This window comes from Cydia amplana, chromosome 24 (genome assembly GCF_948474715.1).
Source record: "Cydia amplana chromosome 24, ilCydAmpl1.1, whole genome shotgun sequence".
NCBI lineage: Eukaryota > Metazoa > Arthropoda > Insecta > Lepidoptera > Tortricidae > Cydia > Cydia amplana.
In genome coordinates this window covers 5,436,623-5,450,746 of record NC_086092.1, presented here as the reverse complement: position 1 = coordinate 5,450,746, position 14,124 = coordinate 5,436,623, and the positions used below count along the sequence as shown (strand labels likewise).

General features: G+C 38.3%; 3 protein-coding genes across 3 annotated transcripts; 2 read left to right on the top strand and 1 right to left on the bottom strand.

Annotated features, from left to right (window-relative positions):
• Positions 1-102: 102 nt before the first annotated feature.
• LOC134659015 (chorion class CB protein M5H4-like) lies at positions 103-1,001 on the bottom strand. Its single transcript, XM_063514622.1, has 2 exons — positions 954-1,001; positions 103-429 (listed from the first exon to the last, which is right to left on the bottom strand). The coding sequence occupies exons 1-2, from the start codon at positions 999-1,001 to the stop codon at positions 103-105; spliced, it is 375 nt and encodes a 124-aa protein (XP_063370692.1).
• A 572-nt stretch (positions 1,002-1,573) lies between these two features.
• Positions 1,574-2,256, top strand: LOC134659014 (chorion class CA protein ERA.1-like). Its single transcript, XM_063514621.1, has 2 exons — positions 1,574-1,624; positions 1,928-2,256. Exons 1-2 carry the CDS (start codon positions 1,574-1,576, stop codon positions 2,210-2,212), a joined length of 336 nt encoding a protein of 111 aa, XP_063370691.1. The 3' UTR covers positions 2,213-2,256.
• An 8,881-nt stretch (positions 2,257-11,137) lies between these two features.
• On the top strand, positions 11,138-13,720 carry LOC134659346 (acyl-CoA Delta(11) desaturase-like). Its single transcript, XM_063515010.1, has 3 exons — positions 11,138-11,349; positions 12,365-12,701; positions 13,159-13,720. Exons 1-3 carry the CDS (start codon positions 11,151-11,153, stop codon positions 13,652-13,654), a joined length of 1,032 nt encoding a protein of 343 aa, XP_063371080.1. The 5' UTR covers positions 11,138-11,150; the 3' UTR covers positions 13,655-13,720.
• Positions 13,721-14,124: the final 404 nt, after the last annotated feature.

The window sequence follows — 14,124 nt, the reverse complement described above, 5'->3', positions numbered from 1 at the left end:
TAAGGAAGCTTCTAAGTTTGATATACTTAAGGAAATTTAAGAAATTAAAATAATAGTGACTTTATACAAATTTATTTTTATAAATATAATTTAAACTATAATTTAAGCACGTCTACTACCACACGTGCTAATAAACGGGGAGCCGTTGATGTTCGCATTGTTCCCGGTCGGGTTCCCAAGCTCCTGTGTAATGGCCACGCAGTCCCCGCAGCCGTACGACACCGCCGCCGACCCGCTCGTCGGGTACTTGCCTTCGAACGCCACCGCGCTCAGGAACGGCAGCGCGCCGGAGAGGCCTAAGTCCCCGGCGAGGGTCAGCTCCGCGCCAAGCGAGAGGCCGGAGGGAATGATGGGGCCGTTGCTGTTTACAGTTAAGAAGCCGCCGTTGTTGGGCGATGTGATGCAGCCACAATTTTCGCCTGAGATGCACTGGGATAATGGAAGTCGTATTTTAGTACTCACATGACAGTGACACAATGCAAACTTATGCCGGTGGCCTAGGAGACCAGACAGGGATGTGCGTTTTTCTAATACGAAAGTCGCGATTCCAAAGGTTTAAAAGGTTGATTGAAACTCAAATACATATAGGTATAATTTTATAGTTAGCACCGCAGCACTAATTAAACGTAAACATCAACGCCTACAGTTTTAAGCAAGCAATATCGTTATCCTAAGATTTTACTTGAGATCTACACTACATAAATTTTACTAAACTTTTACTAAACTTTTACTAAACACAATATTCAATGCACAATTTTACTGTTTTTATTGCTGCTTACTTAATTTAAATAATTATGGACATACAAATTTAAGAGTGAGCGTTTATTTAAGAAGTTACTCACTTATCTAAAAATATGTTATCGTTGTGGCAACTTGTTTATGTCTTAAACCACAGAGTTTAAACTAAACATTTGAATTTTCGTTTAAGTAAGTAGCTACATTGATTTTCTTACCTGAACTAGGAAAGTAGCAACGCAAAGGACTGTAACTTTGAAACTCATTTTTTTTATTTTATTAAATTCCTTGTTTTAGAGTAAACGGTGAATGATCTACTTTATCAACTGGTTTTGCTTTTATATATATCTATCATATTTATGTAAGATTTCGATAACAGTAACTATATTAACGATAATATCTTGCAAATTTTGAATACTGCGCGCTCATAATTTTGGATTCTGAACCTAATTCCATAGTGATAGACGTTATAATTCAAAGCATTTTCTATGTAAAAAAAAAGTATAAAGACGTGCCACAGGTTCATTGGTGGTATTCAAAAATAGTTGCTGTCAAGTTGTATTTGGGACAATATTTGCATGAAACTCGAATGCATTTAACTAACGTGTAACATATAATTATTATTTTGTAAATATTTCTTATCATATGATAAGGAAAATTTCACATTTATAAACGTTTGATACAACAATTAAATGATTATATAAATTATAAATTGCCAATCGTTTACGTAACGTTGACCTGCAAGCAATTGCTGTGTCAGTATAAAACGGATGACATAGTTATGTGGAATCATTCTAATTGTTTTGAAGAAAACGGGACAAGACAATATTATAACAAAATGTCTTCCTTCATCGTTTTTGCTCTTTGCGTGCAGGCTTGCTTGATCCAGGTAAATATCTTCATCTTTTTAGAAAGAGTATCGTTTTAGAAGGTACTTACTACAATACGTTATCCTGTCTTCACTTTTTTAGAAGTAAGTATCGTTTTAGAATGTAGGTACAATACGTTATCCTGTTTTTTTTAGCCAAGGCAAAGAGAGCTACCAGTGCCTACATTTTTTTTACATTAACATTATGTTTGTACTATTAAGTATCATCATCTTCAAACTATACAAACTTTTACATGTATACTATCAGCAGAACATATATCTACCTACATATAGCTGTAGCTAATTTTATTCCTACTTTCACAGTCTGTACTAAGCCAGCAGTCCTGCGGTTTCCCGCAACTCCCCTACTCCGGAATCGGCGGGCTCAACAACGCGCCGTCGCCGACGCCGGCGCCGGCCCCGCCGTGCGCGTCGTACGGCGGCGTGGGCACCGGGCAGGTCGGCGTGTCCGGCGACATCGACGCGAGCGGCCAGACCGTCGTCGTCGGCTCCGTGCCCGTGCTCGGCTCCGTCGACTTCAGCGGCACCGTGCCCGCGTCCGGTTCCGTGTCCATTTCTGGACAGTGCGGATGCGGGTGCAATAACTAGTCTAAATCCCAGTATTTTAGTTTAATATAGCCAATTTGTAAATATACGTGTTGTTTCTTTCTTCTTAATAATAAATAAATAAAATAAAATAAAATGCGTTTATTTCGGACAGCGTATCCATATTACAAAAACTAGACAACACAAATAAATTTACAAAACATACAAACAATAAATCAACATGCACATTATCCCAAACTTACATTAAATTTTACAAATGAAATAAAAAATTATAAATTAAATTAAATTATAAATTCAATTATCAAATATTTATTATTTATTATTATTCTCCACATTCTCATTTGTCATAGTGCGCATGTGGCGCATGAGACTTCGCCCAGTGGCCAAATATCGGGCTGTCATGAGCCCCTGCCACCGCGGTCAAGAGGCTGTTGACGCTGCCGCGCACACGGCGCATCAGGGACGCGACGCGTTTGCGCATAATGGCATGGAAATCGTCCGTGTGTGCCTCCGCGAACATCCCCGAAGCACTGCAGTACCGCGGCAGCCCCATCAGCATCCTGAACGCGTTATTGTAGAGGACACGCAGCGCACTATAAGCTTTCTTTGTGCAGTTGATCCACAGGCTGCAAGTGTAAAAAGTCTTAATCTATGACTTCTAAGTCCCGATTTCCTTTTAAAAGGAAAGAATCTAATCTAATTTTGAACTACATATAATAGAATAAAATTAGATCCTAAATTCAAACTTGCAAATATAACTCCGAGACTTAGTAGAATATGCATGTAAACTATGGGACCTACTATCCACATTACTGAATTACAGGCAGCCTCCTAGCCTAGTCGGTAGTGACCCTGCCTACGAATCAGGAGGTCCCGGGTTCGAATCCTGGTGACAATTATCTGTGTGTTTTTCACATTAGGTACTCAATGGCATGTGTCATATGTTACTGCCTCGGTTTTTCAAGTGGTTTTCTATCGCATAATTTATTCTAATATTACAATCACTTGCTAAACAATGCATGGGGAAGACAGCCTTAAGAGGATACGGGAGCTGAGATTTAAATATTTTAGGTAAACATATCCGTCTCGCTATATGGAAGTGGCTCCTAAAACTAGTGCGATAAGAACAAGGCGAAAAACCCTGCATAAAAATATCAAAAAACGAGGTTTCGTACTCGACTGTTTCCTCCCCCAAAACTTAACCAAATGTGACGAAATTTTAAGATATAAATGGTAATGAAATTATCTTTTCACCTCAGCAGCTCGAACAAGGGTACTTTGCTACTTAAAAACAGTGAGCAAAATCGCATTTTGCTCACTGTTTTTAAGTAGCAAAGTACCCTTGTTCGAGCTGCTGAGGTGAAAATTTAATTGTTGGTATATCTTAAGAAATCATGAGTGAATAGAGGTAAGTGATGAAGAAGGAATACATTTTTCGGGTTCTCTAATATGTTCTCACTGCTGAGGTGAAAAGTTTTGTGAACTACACGAGATCAAAGTTATTTACATCTCGTGCGCTTTTGAGTCCCTTACTACGCTCAAGATTCTAAATTAGATTCACGAGCGTAGCGAGTATAGAATCTTTCGCTTGCACGTGACTCAAAATAAGCACTCGAAGAAATATCAAACTTTGATCTCTTGTTGTACAAATAACTATTGTCGGACCGTTTTGCTTTTTTGGCTAATTGATATCAGTTTTGAATACCACGCCTCTCATTGCGGCATAGTCAATTAGGCCATTTTGGCCATTTTTTAAGGGCTCTAGCGCCTAAAAAAACAAAAATATCAAAAATGCAAAACGGTCCGACACAGATATTTACAATATTAATCTGTGTTGAAAAAAACATTGCTCTAGCTTCAAAACCCGCGGAAGAAACAGTCGAGTACGTTTGTATGGAGAAATTACCACTCCAGTTGGCTCTTAAAAGCCTCTTATTATAGCCCGACAAGAAATTGTAGGTACCCATTCGGATGAAATCATAACTTGATTTTTATTTATTTTCTTTTACTTATTTTGTTATTTTATTTTATTTTATTTATGAAGATTATTAATTATTTTTCAAGTACAGTTCATAGGGCTAATTTTTTAATTTCGAGCGCTCGATTCAATCACTCGAAAATCTGTGGAAAACGGCGAAATGCTATTTTTGAAATACGAGCTATAGAAATTGGGAATCTAGTGGTATTGACCACTCATTTTCAATTCTATAAGTAGGATTTAAATGCCTAGTAGTGCATGGAAATAGTATTGAACGAAATCGAGCGGTCGTAACGTAATTCAAAAATCGGTCCCAGACTGTTCAAGAGGGCTGGACCTTTTGCACACGCAATTACGGCTATTATGACGTGTTGTGACCAAGTCACGTTGTATTGTCTTAACTTAACCTCTTTATAATAGGCACGTGGTGACCCAAGCGCCATTTCCTTAAATAGATCTAGAAACGTTACTTGGGTACTAGGACTTGTACTGTTAAGTCTAGTCGGCATAGTTTATTGAAGTTAGTAGTTTATTATTCTAGGTTGTTAACGGGTTGTCTTTGAAATTATTGGGACTTAAAATAAAAATTAATCGTAAGTATTATAGGGTAATTGTGTCAGATACCGTCCAATTATAGGAGATGTCTACTTTGAAATGCTAAAAAAAAATATTTAAGTAGTCTTACTTAAATGTGCTATATTTGTTTGTATTGCTCATATTGTCTATTTTAGGTTAATATTACGTGACCTTAAATAATATTTACGGTTTATTTTATAAAAAATATATTTTGAAAAAGTAGGGTTATTTCAGTTTCCGTCCGCCTGTGAGCTACTTTTCGTCCACGTATGAGTCAGTTTTCGTCCACTGTATGAAAAAGTACTGTAGGGTGCATTATTGCATTGAAAATCAATTATACCTATCTTTATTTTTTGTTTTTATGTTATATAGATAATTCTTAGTTAGTTACTAGCTTCTGCCCGTGACTTCGACCGCGTAGAATGGTTATTTTCGTGATAAATATTTATATATATTTCCTTCCTCAGGACTCAGACCGACAAACAGTGTTACATTCGCATTTATAATATATAATATCAATATAATAAGGAATCATTTATTTTTAAGCTATGTACGTTACTAGTACCGACTTAGTTTTGTTTTGCATATGCGACAAAAAAATCGCAGCGATTTTAAAATTGTGATTTGTCACATTTTTCCGCGACTGCTCGCGACGCCATTGTCACAAAGTGAATTGCAGCATACGGAGTTGTATGGCCCCGCGCGCACTGCGATAATAAAATCGCACCCCGGACCTCAGTCGGCATTTCGCTCTCCAAGAGTCAACATATCGGAACCTGCTTCTCCAATGGAGTCACAAGATGAGACGCTAGATGTTGACCGTTTAATTATAGAAATAGAAGGAGATCACCTTTGTGGTATAAATACTCAGTCATACAGCGATTGCATATTGTTTCACGCCTGGCGACTGGTACGAAATCCATGTCGAGAATGAACAAATCGTCGACTTTTCATCGCAGTGCGCGCAGTGAATTTTCTGCGATAAATTACAGCGCGATTCTAAAATCGTCTCGCAAAAATTAAAATCGTGGTGCGCGCTTGGCCTTACAGACGCCCGGACCGTGACTTTGCGGTCCGGCGCACGTTCGATCGTGTGTAAGGTGATCCGCCGTATGTACGTCCATTAAAGCCGTGTAACAGACAACCGCACCCATGAGTGAGAGCGAGAAAGAGATGGCTTTTAAGGACGCAGTTTTATAAAGCCCCACATTCACACTCCTACCGTGTAGGCCGCCTCGTAGTCCGCCTCGTTGGGTAGGATTGTGTATGGGGGTTGTGGACTACGAGCCGTCCTACAAACGGCTAAACGGTAGGACGGCTCGTAGTCTACAACCCCCATACACAATCCTACCCAACGAGGCGGACTACGAGGCGGCCTACAAGGTAGGAGTGTGAATGCGGGGCTTAAGTGAGAGCGAAAAACAGATACTTATTAAACCAGCATCCACACGGCCTGGTACAGCTATCAGTTCATGCTGTAGGATATAGAGCGAGATAGGGAGACAATTATATGTCTCATTCTTGCAGGACTATTTTGTAACATCGTGTAAATACTGCTTAATAATCATAGACATTTCAATTATTTTAAAGCCCGCTCCACACTCGTGCGCGAGATATTAAGGAGGGAAAATCGTAAGATTTGACATTTTTTATATTAAGATTCGAGTAATGCTTGATGCTTAAATAATTAATTGCCTATTTTAACTTATTTCCTCGCATATTTGGGGCAAACCACTATGCTCCGGTGGGAATAGCAATTCGTGGAATCGTCTCATTGTCGGACTCAGTTCAATTCTTTCATTTCGTCGAACAAAATCGAAACTCATCCACGAATTGCTATTTTCGCCCTCAGTAATCATGTAATAATAAATCTCGTCTACACCACTCATAGTACATGGACGGAAACTGAAACAATATTTAAAGCTATTTTTAGTTTTCGACCACGTATTTTAAACATGATTTTAATCAAGCAACACTGACAAAATCGTGGACGAAAACTAAAATGTATAATCTTATAAGCAAGAAACATCATTTTAAGAGAAAATATATAGTAGTTTATAAGTCTTTTGAAGTAAAACGATCATAACAAATACTCACCTAGCTGTTCCAGTTACCGTCCGTGTGGTCGGAAACTAAATATTTTTCAAAATTAGTATGTCAGTACTCGTCCACTAAATTTATCAAAGATTATTATGAAAAAACTATAAAAAACACTTAAAATTGCGTTTACTATACTTTTAAGTTGCAGTATGTGCCAATAACGTAACTTAAACTAGTTAAATTAATTAATAAACTTACCGTGAACATTTGCCGCCAACACTTTTTTTTTCTTGCAAAATGACGTTTTCAAGCTCTGGATGCAATGCCGCCACTAACATAATTTTTTTTAAAGCCGCTATTTGTCAAATAACACTTTTATTTTGGTAAAAATATTGCTTAGACATTATGGATTGCAACAAATCCAAACATGTGTGAGAAGGCTTGTTTATATTCAAATTTTCCGCAATTCTTTGTAGCAACTCCGCCAAGTGGACGGAAACAGGCACTGGACGGCAAACAGACACAATTACCCTATTAGAGCATTTTCAGATAAAAGTGTACCGTTTTTTTTTTAGAAAAAACATCATATTTTGGGTTATTTTATTTCTACTCAGATCACAAACGATGTAAAAAAAAGTGGCTGTGAGATACATGGACAGACAGACAGACAGACAGACATGACGAATCCATAAGGGTTCCGTTTTTTGCCATTTGGCTACGGAACCCTAAAAAGTGCCCGAAATAAACGACACTTTTGTGACGCAAATTCCCATACTTTTTTATATGGACCGTCGTGAAACTGACACCCATAAATTGGTTGAAAAACTGGAGTGAATTTATTTCTTTATTATTCAGTAGTTCACGTGATTGTGAGTAGAAATAACCCAAAATTTGGTGGTTTTTCGAAAAAAAGTAAATGGTACACTTTTGTCTAAAAAAAAACATTAAGTAATAACAATCAATAAGGCAACCTTCAAATCAAGGGTGAACAGGCACCTTCTGGGCAGGCTCGCTCCATCGTAGGCCACGTCTTCGCCTCGACTAGTCTGTGGCCATGAGTAAGTCCATTAATTATAAAAAAAAAACCCGGATGCCACTTCATAATTAAACTATTAAATAAGAATAAGAATAAGAATAATTTATTTATAATAAAGTAGGTAAGCAATCACAAAGGTGTCCGGTAAGCCCCAAACTAGGCTGAGCCTGTATCTTGGGGCTTACAAAAATGGCATCCAATATTTATTAACCACTCACATGATTCCGATTTTAACAATCATTTATCACCATGGCTTTCACGTTCTAACTCTTCTAACAAATATGTACTTACCTAAGTGCGAAAGTGACGCATGGAATGACAGGTGATAAAAATGCGACCATGATAGCTGGTCTGGGCTATAACCGCGAAAATCGAAGTTTGCAAATTGCGGGCATTTTTTTCTGTCACTCTAATTACGTTTTCATTGGAGTAAAGAAGAAAGATCCCCGCAATTCGCGAATTTCGGTTTTCGCTGAAGTCCCTCTGAATTGCTCTGCCATTTTGCAGATACGGCGGATCATAAAAGCATTTTAAAGAATTTAAATACTTGAGCCGCCAGGCCTCAGCCGATCGGACGGCAAAAGGCCTGACGGCTTGACCCTGGTGCCGTAAGGGACACCACGTGCGTCAGTACTTTTGCCGCCTCGCATATTAGAGTCTGGCTAATGAAAGGTGAGACTGAGATAACGCGGGAATTTCAATAAAAACCGCACCTGGCGCCGAAACAGGCGCCGAGTATTTATCTTTTTTAGGGTTCCGTACCCAAAGGGTAAAAACGGGACCCTATTACTAAGACTCCGCTGTCCGTCCGTCTGTCACCAGGCTGTATCTCACGAACCGTGATAGCTAGACAGTTGAAATTTTCACAGATTATGTATTTCTGTTGCCGCTATAACAACAAATACTAAAAACAGAATAAAATAAAGATTTAAGTGGGGCTCCCATACAACAAACGTGATTTTTGACTGAAGTTAAGCAACGTCGGGCGGGGTCAGTACTTGGATGGGTGACCGTTTTTTTGCTTGTTTGCTTTATTTTTTGTTGATGGTGCGGAACCCTCCGTGCGCGAGTCCGACTCGCACTTGGCCGGTTTTTTATATTTTTAGTTTGTATTTATATTTCAAGGACTATTTATAGATTTATTTAAATACTGTATAATAATTTAAGCAATTTTAAACAAACAATAATTTATTCGCAGAAAAAGGGTAAAGATTATACCTATTATGTGTTAGTGTAATAAAAATGAAAGTAAGTAAGTATCTTTCACCTTTCCCGACCGTTTACGTACGCAAATTTTACAATTGCAAAGGATATTTTAGCATTTAAATTCTACATACAAAATAAATTAATGCGACAATAGGTAACATAACGATGAGTAATATCAGTAAAATTTAAGAATCAGAAAACTGTTGAAATATAATACATTTCATAAAATCCTTTACAGTATAAAAACAGCGATCATTGAGCCAATATTTCAGTTTTTGAGTAAATTCCTTGCCCTCGAGTTCCTTTATTTGGACTGGTAATTTATTGTATATTACAATACTTGCATTGTAAGCGTTCCTTCTATAAGTGTCAGTTATGCAGCGCGGTTGATTTAAATAGCATATCTTTGTATTGTGGTAAGATTTTGAGTTTGTACTCCCAATTTCAGCGTTAGATATTGCACGTACACATTTTTTTTTGTAATTTGAACGCCCTCTCCACTTTAACAGTTACCCCAGATGACGAGGCCATAGTTGAGAATAGATGAGACGTGATCGTGGTAAGCTGTGAGGGCGGCTTCATAACTTTCATAAGACACAGACTGCCGTAGTTTTCTTAGGGCAAATATGAAACGGTCTAGTTTTTTACACACTGAACTAATATGTTCTCTCCAGTTTAGTGAGGAGTCAATATTTAAACCTAAAAATTTAATGATATTACTTTTCTGTAAGGGAATGTTGTCAATAGTAATGTTAATTTGTGGCGGCGTTGTTCTGGAAGAATGAAATTGCATAAATTGCGTTTTTCTCAGATTTATTAGAAGATTATTATCAAGTATTCAATCATTCATGTCTGTGTTAGGCATCGTTGATATCTGACTCATTATGTAAGTTGGTTTTGGCTCCGACGATATAAAGTATGCATGGTTTCAGGCTAGTGGCTTTAGGAAGATCATTTCTGTGCACTTTTTAGAACAACAACGACCCACTTTCAGAGCATGAGATATGAAAAATAATTAATCTCCTTTGTTTAACATCCGAGTCTACGAAAATATTTAATGTTTCGTCCCATTTAGTTAATTATCTTGCAATTATAGAACAAGGACATAATAAGGCTTGGAAAAAATAATGACTTCACCATAACAATGTACTTAATCAGTTTGCGATGATTAGTGATTGCAGTAATGGTACGCTGATTTATTCACGCTTTAAGGCTACTGACAATTCCAACGACCTTGAACAAATTGAATAAGTCACTTACGAAAATAACTTTAAAATAGGTATATACGTATAGTAAGGTGTATTCGGGTATTTCCGAATGACGAATAGTGGCGGATAATTCCGAAAGCTGACTCTTATACAACGGAATATGAGTGATTTTAAATTGATTTTCGGGATTACACGATTTCCGGAATTACCCGAATAAATCTTACCTACTTAAATTATAAACTGAAAATTTATTTAAAAAAAATGGCAGATTAGATTCAACTATATAGTATTTATTACCTTAGAATAATAGATATTCTAAATACCTACTTACGTATCTAGTCGCCTTAATAATTATGAGTAAACTGATCATGAAGACAATGGTGACAATGAAATTACTTCCTGGAGTGTATTTATCCTGTAAAGTCGCTCACTGTCAATCTTATCTGTGGCCTGAGTGGACGCTCGAGTTGGGCGTGCAGCGGGGCGGGGCGTGCCGCGTGCATGTTGAACAAATGCAAGCGTATAGGAGCGGCCTTAGTGCACGCTGCTCACATCACTTGTGAGCCCGACGCCACGCTGCACGCCCCGCCGAACGCTCCGCTTCGAGCGTTCACTCAGGCCTTACACTATACCTTTAATTTAAATGAGCAATTCTTGTATATTTATATATGGCGGTTTTCGGGGGCGAAAAATCGATCTAGTTAGGTCTTATCTCTGGGAAAACGCGCATTTTCGAGTTTTTATATATTTTATAAGCAAAGCTCGGTCTCCCAGATATTTACAGATTAAATGGTATATTGCGACGTAGGTATTAAATAAAATAAAAAGCTTTTATTTCAGGCAGTTACTAATTATCTTAGTGTTTATATAAACGATTGCCCTTTTATACACCTGAACTTGACCTTAAATAACAGATTTTATTTTACAGCTACCAAAATGCCTCCCAATGCCCGCGACGAGGCCGATGGACGTATGAAGGACGAGGCCTGCGAACGCCTGATCGCTCCTCAGGCCTCACCGATAAAATACGAGGCCTCCTACATTAATATAGCCATGTTCACATATTTCCATACGGCCAGCGCTTATGGGATATATTTGGCGATCACAGAAGCGAAGTGGGCGACTATATTATTAGGTGTGTATATACTGACATAGTCGATCTTTAAAATGTAGTTTCATAATTATTACCTCCTACTTGCAAGGCTCCAGCCATGCAAGAAACACATACAAAATTCACCCAGTTTAAGAAATATAGCGGATATGATTTGGGTAAAACTTTAACCGTAAAAGTGAACGAAACAAAACAAAGGCAACTCTAATCGGATTGCAAATCATTAAAATTAATTGAACTTAAAATGTGTAAGTACCATAATAAGTAATAGGAGGAGTAGGAACACCGTGAGCAAGTTAAGGGTTGCCACTAATATTTTTTATAACATTAAATGATTAATTTAATAGTTCTAAATCATGGCATATTGTTTATATATATATATATTTCCCATCACGGAACAATGGTGTTCCGGCCTTTTGGGTGGCGTGTGCGGAGCCGAAGCGCAAACACGTGATGAAGATGCAAATAATGTTGTCGCGATGGAAATATTTATTATTACCTACTCTTCAAAAAAAAAATGCACGTTTCGATGTCTTGAAATATGCAGATTTAGCGTCTGTAATAAATATACTTAGAGAGAAATAAACTTCAGTAAAACCCAATACAGGCAAATTGGTATCGGTTTACATGTGCCTGAACTAGGAAAGCCGGGTTTCAGTTCAAGCGAGGAATTATTTATGTATTGTAAAGCAAACAGAAATTCCTACAGCATGAAATGGTACGTCCTTTACTGACACGAAATAAGTGTTATATATAATAAGTATAATAATACGAAATAACTATTCTGATACAGACTGAAGAAAAGTTATTTTGTATTATATTTTATAAACTAGTATTTCATTATGTACCAAGCAGTGCCGTTCCTTCCGAAATTAAAATAAAGAAATACAAAATAGATTACAGGGTCGAGCAACCAACAGTAGCCCTGCTTTTAAGCCAGTGTTTCAGAAGGTTGTGAACTCGAATCACGCCGCCTTAATTTTAAATACTTACCTATTATCCTAAAATAAAAAAGATTAACAAAATCTGCATTCTCCAGCTATTATCCTCCACGAGGCAGCCATAGTAGGAACTACAGCCGGCTCGCACCGCCTCTGGGCCCACAGGACCTACAAGGCCAAACTCCCCCTCCAAATACTCCTCATGCTGCTCCAATCCTTCGCCTGCCAATACTCTGCCTTCCACTGGGCCAGGGATCATAGACTCCATCATAAGTTCTGTGACACGGACGGAGACCCTCATAACGCGACCAGAGGATTCTTCTTCTCGCATATTGGGTGGTTGCTGGTCAAAAAGCATCCGGAAGCGAAGAAAAGGATTAAGAGGATTGATATGTCGGATCTTATGGAGAATAAGGTGTTGATGTTTCAGAAAAAGTGAGTATTTTACTGTAAACCCAATAGACGTCAAGTAACGCTTAAAATCGTCGCGTCATGAATGTAGATCTCAATTTTCCCCTTTCAAGTTAGGGGACCGTACGCGTTGGCGGGTTGGCACCTTCTAAAAAACTTTAATTAGACATGCTGCCTCCTACTGTTCATGTTCGCTCTCATTCACGATGGAGGGTATTGGGGTCTAATTGAGTAACCTAAACTTGATATTGAAACTTCGTGATAATTTATAGAGCTTCCTATATTGGCTTGCTTGCGCCCATGAGTTCGGATTTTCTATTTGAATAAGATGTATAGCGACGTTAGGAGTTCTTGGCGTGAAAATGTTTTTGGTATAACATGTATAGATTATTATTATTAAAGCCTTTATTATACGAACTGAACATGTATAGATACTTGGTAATATATATTATGTCCACATGATTTACCCTTTTTCTTCCAGATATTCAACCTCATTCATCGGTACCATCTGCTTCATCTTACCAACCATCTTCCCCATGTACTTCTGGAACGAAACCTTCGCCTCAGCATGGCACCTGACCATCCTTCGAGTCTTAATATCCCTCCACGTCACATTCCTGGTCAACAGCGCTGCCCACGCCTTTGGTAACAAACCTTATGACAGAAACATCACACCTTCGCAAAGCATCTCAATATCTCTAGCAACTTTAGGGGAAGGATACCACAATTTCCACCACGTTTTCCCCTGGGACTATAGAGCAGCAGAACTGGGTAATAATGCTGTGAACTTCACAACACTTTTCATAGATTTTTTCGCCTGGCTTGGTTGGGCGTATGACTTGAAAACTGTTGGAAATGATGTCATAGCTAAGAGGGTGGAGAGGACTGGAGACGGGACTAATCTTTGGGGGTGGGGGGATAAGGATATGCCTAAGGAACATGAGGAGATTGCTAAAGTGTTGAGTAAAGGAGATTGAAGATTTAGGCTGTCGGACCCAGTTGGTAAAAACAGAACTCGATTACAGATTTCGAGACACAAATCTTTACTGTAACTAAACATTTCAGTTTTAAATCAAGAAAATAATATGAAGGATAAAGGATGACTCACGCTAGTACGGGCCGGGGCCGGGACGAAGCTTCGCGCTTCGTTTCCTATGGAAAGCACCACGTGATCACCGATCAGCCGTCATAGAAAATGACATGTCGGACGCCTCGGCCCGGGCCCGGCCCGGTCTAGCGTGAGTCGGGCGCCATTAATTGAATTTGTCCAGGTTTTAAAACAGCTTATTTCCAAAACAACTGTAAAAAACTACTTCAAAATATTTGCCCACATTTGTCAATGTGTTTAGGTCTATTCTGGTTCGTATTGAAAATAATTATCAACTGGCATAATATAATTAAATTTAGAGATATTGGAGAGGTAACCTTCATCTGCTTACAACAATCT